General features: G+C 45.1%; 1 protein-coding gene across 6 annotated transcripts in view; it reads right to left on the bottom strand.

Moving 5' to 3' along the window:
- GRK3 (G protein-coupled receptor kinase 3) overlaps window positions 1-8,680 on the bottom strand; it is a 132,994-nt gene extending 124,314 nt beyond the window's left edge. For 2 of the 6 annotated variants that reach the window (XM_038373697.2, XM_038373700.2), the window contains exon 1: window positions 8,159-8,678. In XM_038373697.2, the coding sequence (XP_038229625.1) occupies window positions 8,159-8,271 (113 nt within the window). In that variant the 5' untranslated portion in view covers window positions 8,272-8,678. Of the gene's footprint in view, window positions 1-8,158 lie in introns of all 6 variants that reach the window. The other 4 variants (XM_043497847.1, XM_043497848.1, XM_038373698.2 and 1 more) reach the window with 4 other exon arrangements.
- Between the last annotated feature and the right edge of the window lie 5,580 nt (window positions 8,681-14,260).

Below are 14,260 nucleotides of genomic sequence, written 5' to 3'. Positions count from 1 at the left end.
GACACATAATTGTGTCAAAGATGGTGCCCAGGTTACAGGCCTGGGTGACAGGCACAATGATGATATTGTCCACAGTGATGAAGAAAAGAGGTGGGCTTGGGGGAAAGAATAAGAGCTCTGTTGAGCCATGGTGAGCCTGAGTGGACAGCTAGACATCCACAAGGAGGTATCAGAGATACAGGCCAGGACTTGAGTTTGGACAGAAGACAAGTAGAGTGAGACCTGTACATTGTCAGCACAGTTCTGGCAGTTAAATTTGTGTTGTAAATGAGATTACCCAGAGATAAAGTGTAAAAGGGAGAAGAGAAGGGGGCCCAGGACAATGCTGTGGAACCTCCATAGAAAGTTGAAAGGGGGATGAAGAGGATCCACAGAAGGCACAATTAGAGAGGTAAGAGGAGAACCAGGAGAGGGCAGAGTCACAAAAGCCAAGAGAGGGCAAAATTTCAAGGAGGAGGACATGGTCGATGGCGTCAAAGGCAGGTAACAGGTCAAAGAGAAAGAGAATAGAGTACTGATTCTTAGCACTAGCTAGGGAGAAGTCATTAGACTTTAGGAAAAACAGTTTCAGTGGCTCCAAGGAGCAGAAACTAGATAGGAGAGGGTCAGGGATAGAACTGGAGGAGAGGAACTCCAGACAGCAATTGTAGACGCTGTATTCAATGAGCTTAAAGTTGAAAGGGAGAAGAGGTAGTAGTTGGAGATGTTAGTGGAATCAAGGGTAGGTTTGGGGGCAGGTTTTAAGATGGGAGAGATTAAGGGTATGTCTACACAGGCATAAAAAACCCGAGGCTGGCCCAAGTAAGCTGACTTGGGCTCTGCGGGGCTTGGGCTCTGGTGCTGAAAAATTGCCGTGTAGATATTCAAGCTTAAGCTGGAGCCCAAACTCTGGTACCTTGCGGCAGGGGGCTCCAGCTGGAACCCAAACATCTACATGGCTATTTTTATTCCCGCAGCCTGAGCCCCATGAGACTGAGCCAGCTGACCTGCCAGTCGCAGCGGTGCCACGGGTCTTTTATCCCTGTGTAGACATACTCCAACTCATGTTTCTATTGTAAGGGGAAAGAGACATAGGAGATGGGATGGGGTCACTGGGGCAAGTGGAGAAGTTAGAGGAGGAGAAGAGACAAGAAACTTCTGCGTTTGTGACAGGGCAGAAAAAGCAAAGATGCATGGATACATGTATGCTTTGTTACTTCACCTTTTGTATTTGTATATCGAGAGCAAACCATGCTTAAGTGATATTTACAGAAACTAACTTAGAATGGTCACAAAGTGCAGGGATGCTGTACAGCTGTTTCCCAACAGTGCAATTCCTTAAATTCATATTGGTTCTGGTTGTTCAATTTGCTGGATCATTATACAATTATTTCTTAATAACGGTACATAATGTAAATCCCTTTTCTCAGAATGGCCAAGCCATAGCTAAGTAGAATGCAAACATGTATACAGTCACTTTGGGGCCTTTTGTCAGTACCTGTAATGTGACTATTCAACTCCCGCTCTGCTCTGAATGGTCACTACAAGCCCTCTGCTCCTACCCCTCCTCAGAATTGTCAAGCTTTTTGCCAGCAACAGAAATGCCTCATTATCCTTTTGCTCATTTGGCTGAGATAGAAAAAATCCAAAATTTATATGAAAGAAAGGAAATTTTTAAAAAAGGCTTCTGAAACTTCAGAAAGAGCAACTGTTTTAAAAAAAACTTAAAATCCCTTTGGTTCATTTCCCTCTTTACTCCCAAACCTCTCATCTCTGCCTATAGAATAACCATCAAACACTGGTGGTTTCATTATTTGTTTATAATGAGAGAATCTTACCTCTTCCTTACAATTTATGCCCCAATCCTACAAACCAATCAGCATTTGCAGACTCTTGTACCCACTCAATGCCCCACAGTAGTCCACCCATGCAGATCCGATTGCAGAATCAGGACCTTTATTGGAAAAACAATGTAAAATAAAATATACTGCAGTTGTTCTGGGGAAAAGAGCTTTGCTGACCCAAAGGAAAGAGCGGGAAGGAATAAAGAGGAGAGAAAGAAAGGCCAATGAGGGGAGACAGAGAAAGAAGAGCCAAAGGGTTTTGTTGTGATGTTGTTTAAAAACTTTTTCAACAACTCTCCTTCAGCACTTTGTAAGCTTATGTTTTTTTCTTCTCTTTCATTTAAAATTTTAATATTTAACAATATTTAACAATTTCAGTAAATAATAATTTAAGGGTTCTTTATGTAAACTCAGTAATAACCCTACCCGCAGCCAATAATAGCAAATAAACTCTGAGGGTTTAAGTCTTGGCATGCAGCCTTGGACTTTATTCTGTCTACAATATGGTTATTTCCTCGTAAACAGGAATGCCCCTTAAATTTTCAGTACAATAAACTCACTTCATTTTGTGTCAGTTTTGTCTGAGGAAAATAAGATCGTGACAACAGGTATACCAGCTTCATTCCAATGACACACTGCAATATAGTAATAAAACATTTGCAATATTTTTTTGAGAGATAATGTGAGTGGAATAGCATGCTGTCACAAGACAATGGCTGCCTGTTACAGATAACTACCACAATTATGTATTGCTTTAAAAAAGAACATTGCAGTGAGGCAAAGACTTTTTTTTTTCCTCCAAAGTGGGATCCAGTTATCCCATGTCAATGTTCTATTCCAAAGACCTTATTTCTGTTCTAACAAATGATTAAGGATGTAGATATTGTCAGTCTCCATGACAGACAGTTGTGCAGTAGAACAACAGTTGCTTGCAGCCTAACATTTGAAAGTTATGCTCTGACTGGCTTGATAAATTGCTATAGCGCAAAACGAGAGAAATCAGAAATGTATTCATGAAAATATTTGGTCTCAAAATTGTACTGCGAAGAAAAGTTTTCTGTTCATCTGGCTTTTTTCATTAAGGTCTTAATTTATCAGGAGAGATCAGAGAATCCATTTGCCACAGAAAAACTTGGAATTTGTGTCTATGGAAAATCTTTAGTTTTTACATTTTGTGAAAAAATAAAAACATATATCGGGGAACCCCAATTATCTGATCTAATTGGGACCAGGGCCAAAGCAAATAATCAGGAGAATGAGCAAGGCTCAGGCTGTCAGCTTTAAAATTGTAAATATATCAATAAAACATTGTGTTCAACTGATACCTATATATATCGTGGCTAGACAAAAACTAAAGTTCAGAGTTTCATTTTATTTGCAGAAAAACATGGATTTTTGAGTTTTTATTGGATAATTTTGAAGGTTTTATCATAGAAAACTAGGATCCCTGTTTTAACAGTAAAGTAGGGTGTCAGACATGCATCTGACTGTCTGATTTATATTATTTAACATTTTACCAGTCTATCAGTGACACACAAGATTGTAAATGCTCCTAGCATATCATGTACATTTTAATGAAAGAGATCTAAAAAAAAAAAAAACCCCAGAGCTCTCTATGAAGACATCTGACACCAGGAAAGTTGTCAAAACTTCCTATTGAATGAGAAAATCCCTGTTTTCAGTTAGAAGTTCTGATGGTAATTTGTTCCCAACCATTTAAAGCACCCTTAGTTAAATCTCTGCTCTCATTTACACCTATGCCTCCTCATCCTCTTCCCACCTGCCAAGCCTCCTTAAATGTTCCCAGTCCCACTCTGGCACCTTTTCTATGCCATCATTTATACCTGCAACTTGAGTCCTCTTATTGCTTTTTCCTTCAAACCATGATGGCTCAGCTGAGGATTACTGATGCTTATTTTAACAGCACAAATAATTTGCAACCAAACTGTTCAGTATCTCTATCGCCATGTAATTTAATTAAAGTTGTCCTCATCCTCCCTCCCTGCTTCCCTCTTACTGTTTGTTAAATTCCATTGTTGCATCTGGCTTCAATTTAGGCCCCAATTCTGCAAAGAAATATGCACATGAGCAATCTCATTGAAGTCAGATGCTTAATTCTTTGCAGAATCAAAGCACCAGGCTACAAGCTCTTTAGGGCAAGGACTTTGTCTACCTAAGAGTTTGTACAGCACTTGCCACAACATGGCCCCAATCCAGACTGGAGCATCCAAACTCTACCATGACACGAACAGCAGTAGAATAATAGTCTCCTTAAAGCACACTTATTCAATGAAGCCTCCCAATCATGTTCTCTCCTACATGTTACCTTCATCCAAGCTTCCACCATCATTAGATGTATCATGTATGTCATTATATCTACAGATCACCACGGAGAGTTGACACTGAACAAAATAATATATTTACCCATCATGTGGAAGAATGTAATACTACAAACATTTTGAATAAGGTCTCCAGGAATTTGGTTAATATTATAGGATAAACTCTACTCTTGACGCATACAAATACTTTAAATTATTATTAGTGTTTACATACACCAAAAGAAAAATGTGTCCCTAAATCTCTCCAGTACAAAAATGTTTACTGGACTTTAAAAAATGATTGGCAAGCTTTTTATTGTGTGGTTTTTACACCTCCACTGGTATCCTGTTAATTTGATCATTCTTACAGTCTCTCAGCCTCTTGGGTTTTCCCTGCTTGGTATCCTCATTGCAAAACTTAGAATTCAAAGCATGGAGCTAGAGAGCTGTGTAAATATGTGGACGAGAGAGTTCTAGTAATCTCAAAAAGAAAAGGAGGACTTGTGGCACTTTAGAGACTAACAAATTTATTTGAGCATAAGCTTTCGTGAGCTACAGATCACTTCATCGGATGCATTCAGTGGAAAATACATGTTCTCTGTGTATATAAATATCCCCACTGTATTTTCCACTGAATGCATCCGATGAAGTGAGCTGTAGCTCACAAAAGCTTATGGTCAAATAAATTGGTTAGTCTCTAAGGTGTCACAAGTACTCCTTTTCTCTTTGCGAATACAGACTAACACGGCTGCTACTCTGAAACTATAATACATGCAAAAATTGCCTGGTAAACCTTTACGTGTGGCATAATGCATAGAATAAAGGAGGGAACTTGGGGTTTTTTTAATGCCAAGAAACAAAATATATCTACAAAAAGACAAGAATAACTAAGAATAGCAAGAGATTTTAGTAGAATTTCACAGTGCATGCATAATTTGGTTTTAGAGGAAAATCTAGTGTTGCCATTAAAGGGAAAAAGAGAGGAGGCAGCTATGGCCCTAATTCTGCAGCCATCACGATGGAATCTGAATTCACACAAGTGGAGCTCATTGCAGGATCAGGTTTTGTATTAGTTCAATACTTATACAACATATTCATTCTAACAGGCTTCTCTCCCACATCCCGCTGCTTTGTTCTCAAATTTCTATGGACCACCAGAAAATGGTTCTGCAGATCACAACAGTTTGAGGATCAATTTATTAGATTACACCCAAAATGTATTATATTGCCACTCAACTAGTTTTTCAGCCAGTTACATAAATACTGACGTCAAATAAATGCCTAGAAAATCCTTTTTAAAGAGAATATTTATATTTGCCAAAAAATTCCCCCAGATATTGCTTTAAATAAATGACTCAATCCAGACTCACTAATTATAATAATCACAATAAAGCACTACTGAGTTATTGTATAATAACTTGGCACACTGTAAGCGATCTGTGTTTTCTTTTTTATTTATTCACTCCTGTATATTATCAGTGGACTCACATCTTCTCACCATGCGCTATGTTCATCAAAAGCTATATAAAATTGTTCTCCCCAGATCCCTATCTTTCATGCACAACGTAATTGGCATGCAAGCTGTGTACCTGTTCCTACTTAGATTGTCCAGAACTAGATTAATACTGTATCTTGTCTCATCACTCCTCAGCAAAAGGTAACAGTAATAATAATGATGGCCCTTTTAACATTTAAATTAGACTATCTGCTTTTATTCCCCCTTTGGGATTGTGTGCATGTAGGATTAGTTATTTAGTTAACAAGCCAGCTACAGGGTCTCTGGATGCCTGTCACCACCCCATACCCGCCACTTGCATGAACTGGGGTTACACTGCCTGGCAAAACTATTACCCCAAGCTCCTACAGTTTTCTTTTTTTCTTTTTTGGATGGGCCAGTGAAACGTCATTCTGTCCCGTCCCCCATCCCAGTAGATTAAGGCCACAGTCAAGAGTGGCAAGCCATTTTTATGGATGGACTGGTAAATGTATATGCACTTTTTGCAAGGCTGGGTTAAACCCTTGCACTCTGACATGGCTGGTACCTACACTCTCTCCACCTTCTCCTTACACCTTAAAGTTGGGTTACACCATGATATGAAAAGGAGTACTTGTGGCACCTTAGAGACTAACAAATTTATTAGAGCATAAGCTTTCGTGAGCTACAGCTCACTTCATCGGATGCATTTGGTGGAAAAAACAGGGGAGATTTTTCCACCAAATGCATCCGATGAAGTGAGCTGTAACTCACGAAAGCTTATGCTCTAATAAATTTGTTAGTCTCTAAGGTGCCACAAGTACTCCTTTTCTTTTTGCGAATACAGACTAACACGGCTGCTACTCTGAAACCATGATGTGAGTCTTCCAACCTCACCGCTGAGTTACACCTTGATGTACATCAGCACCCAACCCTGAAATCTGGATTAGGCTCTAATCATGGCACATGCCCCATCTCACATATGGCATATGCCCATCACAAGGTCAGGGCTGGGAGAAGATCCCCGAGAGCCTGCGAACAAGGGGAGAATTGCATCCTCTTGGAGACGAGCAAGGGGAGCAGACTCAACAACTATCCTCCTAGAGGACTCTGGTCTAAGACCACCCTGTTGCCAGGGGTCTCAGGTCATGGTCATGTGGCCTTGGGGTCCCAGCACATGGGCTCCCCAAAGCCAGCTGGCTCTGGGCACCAAGGGGAAGGGAGATGGGTAGCATGTCCCTGGGAAATGAGGCTCCTGGCAGAGGATGTTTCAGGCCCTGGAAGAATGGGAAGCAGAGCCACCCAGCAGGGCCAAATGGGAACAAACTGTGCCTTGGGGAAACTCCCTGGGCACTTTAAGTGCCTGGTCTGCCAGAGGTCAGCCTCCCCATGGGGGCTCCAGGGTCCCAGTTCCCAGGCTGTAGTCCAGGAAGGGAGGTCCTGGGACGCCAGGCACTGTGTGTGTGTGGGGGGGGGGGTCCCTGGGACTTTGCAAAGTGCAGCAAAGGTCTCTGGTGCATCTGGGCTGTCCCGCCACCAGGGGCTGGGGAGGGCCCCAGCTGGAGGTGCGGGGGGGTCTCCAGGCTGGGGGCTGCGGGAGGGTCCAGCTGGGCAGTGGGGGGGGGCCAGGGTTGGGAGTGCGGGGGTCCATTCTGGGGGCAGCAGGGGTATCCCGGCTGGATGGTAGGGGGTCCCCGGATTGGGGGCTGCAGGGGGTCTCCAGGATGGGGGGGTCTAGTCTGGGGGGGTGCATAGAATCATAGAATCATAGAATATCAGGGTTGGAAGGGACCCCAGAAGGTCATCTAGTCCAACCCCCTGCTCAAAGCAGGACCAAGTCCCAGTTAAATCATCCCAGCCAGGGCTTTGTCAAGCCTGACCTTAAAAACCTCTAAGGAAGGAGATTCTACCACCTCCCTAGGTAACGCATTCCAGTGTTTCACCACCCTCTTAGTGAAAAAGTTTTTCCTAATATCCAATCTAAACCTCCCCATTGCAGGGGGGGTCCCGGGCTGGGGGATCCTGTCTGGGGGTAGCGGGGGCATCCCAGCCGGGCAGTAGGGGGTCCTCGGGCTGGGGGTGCGGGGGTCCGGGCTGGGCACTTCAGTGGGTCTCCAGGCTCGGGGCTACGGGGGGGTCCTGTCTGGGGGTGCCGCGGGGGGAGCCCGGGCTGGGGGGGGTCCTGTCTGGGGGTGCCCCGGGCTGGGGGGGTCCTGTCTGGGGGAGCCCCGGGCTGGGGGTGCCGCGGGGGGAGCCCCGGGCTGGGGGTGCCGCGGGGGGAGCCCCGGGCTGGGGGTGCCGCGGGGGGAGCCCCGGGCTGGGGGGTCCTGTCTGGGGGTGCCGCGGGGGGAGTCCCGGGCTGGGGGGTCCTGTCTGGGGGTGCCGCGGGGGGAGTCCCGGGCTGGGGGGTCCTGTCTGGGGGTGCCGCGGGGGGAGCCCGGGCTGGGGGGGTCCTGTCTGGGGGTGCCGCGGGGGGAGTCCCGGGCTGGGGGGGTCCTGTCTGGGGGTGCCGCGGGGGGAGCCCGGGCTGGGGGGGCAGGTACCTGGGCTCAGGCAGGCTGATCTTCTTGCTGGCCCGCGCCGCCGGGGTGCTCTTGCTCTTCTCCATCGCCATCAGGTAGCTGACATCGGCCAGCACCGCCTCCAGGTCCGCCATGTTCCCCGCTCCCCGCCGGGCTGCAGATGGAGGCGCCGCCGGGGGCAGGGGACGGGGGGGGGGCCGCTCGCGCCGGCTGCGTGAGGGGCGCGCGGGGGCTCAGGCCCGGGTGCCCCCCAGTTCCCGGCTCTCTCCCCCCGTCCCCCAGCGGGCCGCGCTCCCCGGCCCCGCTCAGCGCCCCCGCCCCGGGACGGACGCCCCGTGCCCCGGCCGCGCTCCCCCTTCAGGCGCGGCGCGGAGCCATGCCGCTGTCCAGTGCGGGGTGCCGGGGCAGATCCCTAGAGCCGCCCCGTGGCCTCCCGCCCGGCCCCTGCTCCCATCGCCCCAGCCGCAGGGAAGCGGGGCGACACCACAGCGCCCGCCGGGGCCGCCTCTGGGGCCGGGAGCGGCGGCGGCGGCGGCCCCTTGCGACCACGAGCCACCAGGTCTCCCCCCCCCCCGGCCCGGGGCGGCCGCGCCCCCCAAAAGGCAGCCAACGGGCAGCTCTCGTGGCCCCGCGACCCAGCCGCAGCGAGCCGGGGCCCCTCGCTTCGGGGGTCGCCGGGCAGCGCGCGCGCCGGAAGAAGCGCCACAGGGGGCCCCCGAAAAGCAGCGAGCGAGCGAGCGCGCGCGCGCGGCCGTTCCCGAGACAGGAGCCGCCGCCGCCACGCGCCGCGCCCCCGCCCCCGCCCCCGGGCGAACCGTCTTTCTGCGGCGGGGGGGGTCGCCCTGGGTTCCTCCCCCCTCGCCGCTGGCCGCGCGGCGGCGGCTGAAGCAACCCGCGGCTCGCGCGAAGATCCGGACCTGGACCCGCGGCCCCGGGCTCCGTTCCCTGCCCGCCGGACGCCGCAACCCTCCTGCTAGGGGTAGAAGGTGGGATGCGGGGAGCTCCTGTGGGGCGGACGCGTCCGAGGGCGGGAGCCGGGGCTCGCGAAGGCTTATGTCTCGCGCGTTTGTTCGTCCCTAAGGTGCCACGAGCCCTCCTGTCCTTTTGGCGCATACAGCCTCGGGCGGCCGCTGCTCCGAAACCCCTGCGGCTGCTTCATCTGCTGCCGGCTGCAGGGGCCTTTGCTGTGAACTGCGGGGGGCTGGACTCAGCCATTAGGGTGCAGAGTTTAACACGCGTCAAGAAATGTGGATCATGGGGACCCTAAGTTTAACTTCCTCTGGTTGTAGGACTAGGTATTATGCAAATGCCAAAGGAAAACATTTAAATGGTGTTCCTTCCTGCTCCTTCGTTTATCATGAGTAAGGAGTGACTTATAAAGTTTTCCATCCGTCCCAAAGGATTTTTGTTTCGTTTTTCCTTAGAAGTATCAGGAATATCAAGTCTTGACCACCCAGGATTTTGCTGAAAGTCATAAAAAGGGATGGAATGCAAACATCACAATAGATGAGCATAAGCTTTCCTGAGCTACAGCTCAGCTCACGAAAGCCTATGCTCAACTAAATTGGTTAGTCTCTAAGGTGCCACAAGTCCTCCTTCTCTTTTTGCGAATACAGGCTAACAGGGCAGCTACTCTGAAACCCATCACAATAGATGGATTTCACTGGGGCTCTGCAGGGGGGCAGAATTCACCCCCAGGCATCAGATTGCAGGATTGGGGCCTAACACACAATCTGACTAAACATCTCCTTTTCCTGCAACTGAGGGCTAGGAACCCTGCAGCTCAAGTTTCAGTGTATTGTGATGTCAATATCCATTAGTTCTGTAGTCCTCTACCCAAAACATCAAGACCAGCTATTTCTAACGTTAGTTTTTTTTAAAAGACAGAAAAAATTCTTTGAGACTGTCTTTACACATCATAAAGAAGCAATAATGGGTACAAACACAATGTAGTTTGGTTGGTTTTGCTTTACAGCTCACCTTTAGTGCTTCAAATATAGTATAACTTTGTTCTTTTTAAGCTACATTTCTTCAAACATGTTGGCCAACTGGCAAATGAAAGGCTACAAGTTTCTGAAGTTTTAAATTAAGCTGGTTTTGAGTTCTTTATAGGTGCCCCTTTGCCCACTACTTCTATATAAAAGCTAATGATCTGATTAAAGCTATGTCACCTATCCATCGGATGATTTAAATGACCTATTTAATCTAGATACAGTTTTAAAAGTAGTGTTTTAATTTCCCTATGTCCATTGAGCTGGCACTGAAAGCTGAATCTGGTGAGTACTGTAATTTGTTTTCCATAAATCCTCAGATTCAAACCAAGCCCATCTCTTGTATTCTAAACTCTATGTCAGTGACTTAACATTTTTGTGGTTGCAGGGTAAAAAGCCATGAAACCTGGATACCCGCATACCAAGGTAAAAAACAAAACCATTAGCCTGGATACCAGCAGTTCTGTGTAACACAAAAATGTGCTTCTCAGGCTCACTCCTGAAAAGTGCTGACCACTCTAGTCTTACCCCAATCCAGCAAACAGCCTAAACGTGCTTAAACATTGTTGTCAGTTAGACTACTTACCTGCATGAAGTTGAGCCCCTACAAGGCCTAATTAGGTAAAGTTAGTAAAATAGGAAGACATATTCCAATTTATCAGCCATCATGGGGGAGGTTTCAACCCTATCCACAATTTTACAGAGAATATTTGATTATCCATGGGTATTATCCTGATTCTTTTAGGACAGGTATATAAGTCCTAACTACTTCACCACCAACCCTCTTTCTCCATTCATCATTACCACAAGACATGCAGATATTCAGAGAGTTTGTTCTCTTCTTCTGAAACGGAAGGGAAGTTACTGGCAGCAATGAATTTTTCATAACTGACCTGGCTTGATACTGTTGCTAAACATTAAAACCCCCTTGTAATCAAATAGGAAAAAAAAAAAACGAATAGCAACCCATTAACATCTGCCTAATAAGTCCTTTTCAAAGGTTTTTTTTTTAAGGAAAAAAATACTTAAAATTATGTTGATTGTGATAATGGCTAAGACAATACCACTTAGGGCTCAAAGTTCTTCTTTTTTATTCTCAGTGTTGTTTTTTGCCATTATTATCTAGATATCATTGAAATGTACACTTTAAAAGGCTCTTTGTGAAAATTTGTGTGAAGTCACTTTTGATAACAGCTAATGCTAAAAACCAGTTAAACTTGTTTTCTTTTGAAAGCTTTCAGGTTTTATTGATGCTTTCTTTCACTATACCAATAAACAGAACATAAAACAATAAATTTTGTTGTAAGAAATGCTGTTCTTTTCACAATTTATATTGAATATATATATATTTGTTATTCAGTCAGATCTTGGCAATACAAAACTTTTTTGTGTATTTTTAATTGCGGCAAGGTAGTGTACATTCTGTATATACTATGCTGTAATTCGACTAGTTGCTGCATGAACCTCTTGGATATTCGTATAGGTTCACCAAGACCAGGTTAACAAGATCTGAATAGAAGTGTATGAATGGAAGCGAATGACTCTAGTTAAAAGGAGTAAACTAGCCCTGTGGCTAAAGGGCAAACATGGTGAAATTATGGCGATTACAACAATTAATAAAAAATATCTTCTCTACCTTTTTGTCCAAAGTACTCCAAACTGTTATTCAGAAAATGTATGTTAAAAATAGAAATAGCATATTAGAAACACAGCACCACAGAACGGTATATTTGAGGTGACTGATCAGTTAGACAAACTGCTCCTAGTCAGCCTGGTTTTTAGAGAACCTTCTGATCTCTTTTAAAATATACTGATACATTCTGAGATCTGAATGGAAATGGCTTAGAATTCAGCTTGCCAGAATATGAGTTAGTACATCTACAGGTTACAAGTAAATAGCCATAATCACTATAAAGGGCAAGGCCTAATTTAGATGTTAAGAATACATGCAACACTAGTTTCTGCATCATTTTGGGAAAACATCTGTTGGTGAGGGAAGTTGGTCCAATAAAAGATATTACCTCACCCACCATGTCTCTTGAATAAATTAGCTGAAGTAAATGCAGATTTCAGCCAAATAAACTCAGATTATACTTTCTGAAACTAACAAAGGATAGGTTTCAGAGTAGCAGCCGTGTTAGTCTGTATTCGCAAAAAGAAAAGGAGTACTTGTGGCACCTTAGAGACTAACAAATTTATTAGAGCATAAGCTTTCGTGAGCTACAGCTCACTTCATCGGATAGGTGCTGCTGGGTAGAGTCAGCGTGGCTTTGTAAAGGGAAATCATGCCTCAACAATCTGTTAGAATTCTTTGAGGGTGTCAACAAGCATGTGGACAAGGGTGATCCAGCTGATACAGTGTGTAGTTGGACTTTCAGAAAGCCTTCTTAAGCAAAGTAAGCCGTCATGGGATAAAACGGAAGGTCCTCTCATGAATCAATAACTGGTTAAAGGATAGGAAACAAAGAGTAGGAATAAATGGTAACTTTTCACAATGGAAAGTGGTAAATAATGGGGTTCCCCTTGGATCTGTACTGGGACCTGTACTGTTCAACATATTCATAAATGATATGGAATAGGGGGTAAACAATGTATGGTAAAGTTTGCAGATGATACTAAATTACTCAAGAAACTTAAGTCTGAAGCTGACTCAGAAGAGTTACAAAGGATCTCACAAGACTGGGTGACTAGGCAACAAAATGCCTGATGAAATTCAATGTTGGTAAGTGCAAAGAAAACATAATCCCAGCTATACATACAAAATGATGAGTTCTAAATTAGCTATTGCCACTCAAGAAAGATTTTGGAGTCATCATGCATACTTCTCTGAAAACATCGGCTCAATGTGCAGCAGCAGTCAAAAAAGCTAAAAAAGTTGGGAACCATTAGAAAATGGATAGATAATAAGACAGAAAATAGCATAACAGCACTGTATAAATTCATGGTACACCTACACCTCAAATACTACACACAGTTTTGGTCATCTCAAAAAAGATATATTAGAGTTGGAAAAAGTACAGAAAGGACAACAAAAATTATTAGGGATATGGAATAGCTTCCATACGAGGAAAGATTAAAAGGCTGGGACAGTTCAGTTTAGAAAAGAGAAGACTAAGGGGGGATATAATAGAGGTCTATAAAATCATGAATGGTGTAGAGAAATGGAATAGGGAAGTGTGATTTGCCCCTTAACATAACACAAGAAATGGGTCAACCTAATAAAATTAATAGGCAGCAGGTTTAAAACAAACAAAGTATTTCTTCACACAACACACAGTCAACCTGTGGAACTCATTGCCAGGGGATGTTGTGAAGGCCAAAAGTATAACTGGGTTCAAAAAAGAATTACATAAGTTCATGAAGGAAAGGTCAGTCAATGGCTATTAGCCATGATGGTCAGGGATGCAATCCCATGCTTTGGCTGCTCCTAAGCCTCAGACTGTCAGAAGTTGGGAATGAACAGCAGGGGATGGATCACTCAATAACTGCCTTGTTCTGTTCATTCATGTTGGAGCATCTGGCACTGGTCGCTGTCAGAAGACAGGATACTGGGCTAGATGGATCATTGGAATGGCTGTTCTTATGTAGTGGTGATAGGAATACTCTTGTTTAGATTCTCTTAGAGGGATTATTAATTTTTTGTTATATTTATGGTGGTTTCTAGGGTGCAGTGATCTGGAGGTAATTGATTGCAAATTAATTCCAATTCAGCAGTCTCTCGTTGGAGTCTGTTTTTGAAGTTTTTTTGTTGAAGAATCTCAGGTCTGTAATCGTGTGAACGGAGAGATTGAAGTGTTCTCCAACTGGTTTTTGAATGTTATAATTCTTGACGTCTGATTTGTGTCCATTTATTCTTTTACGTAGAGACTGTCCAGTTTGACCAATGTACATGGCAGAGGGGCATTGCTGGCACATGATGGCATATATCACATTGGTAGATGCGCAGGTGAACGAGCCTCTGATAGTGTGGCTGATGTGATTAGGCCCTATGATGGTTTCCCCTGAATAGATGTGTGGACAGAGTTGGCAACGGGTTGTTGCAAGGATAGGTTCCTGGGTTAGTGGTTCTGTTGTCTGCTGTGTGGTTGCTGGTGAGTGATTGCTTCAGGTTGGGGGGCTGTCTGTAAGCAAG

The sequence above is a fragment of the Dermochelys coriacea genome, chromosome 15, assembly GCF_009764565.3.
Source record: "Dermochelys coriacea isolate rDerCor1 chromosome 15, rDerCor1.pri.v4, whole genome shotgun sequence".
In the NCBI taxonomy this organism is placed as follows: Eukaryota; Metazoa; Chordata; order Testudines; family Dermochelyidae; genus Dermochelys; species Dermochelys coriacea.
Note: the sequence above shows the minus strand (reverse complement) of the source record. Positions and strands in the feature narration are given on the sequence as shown.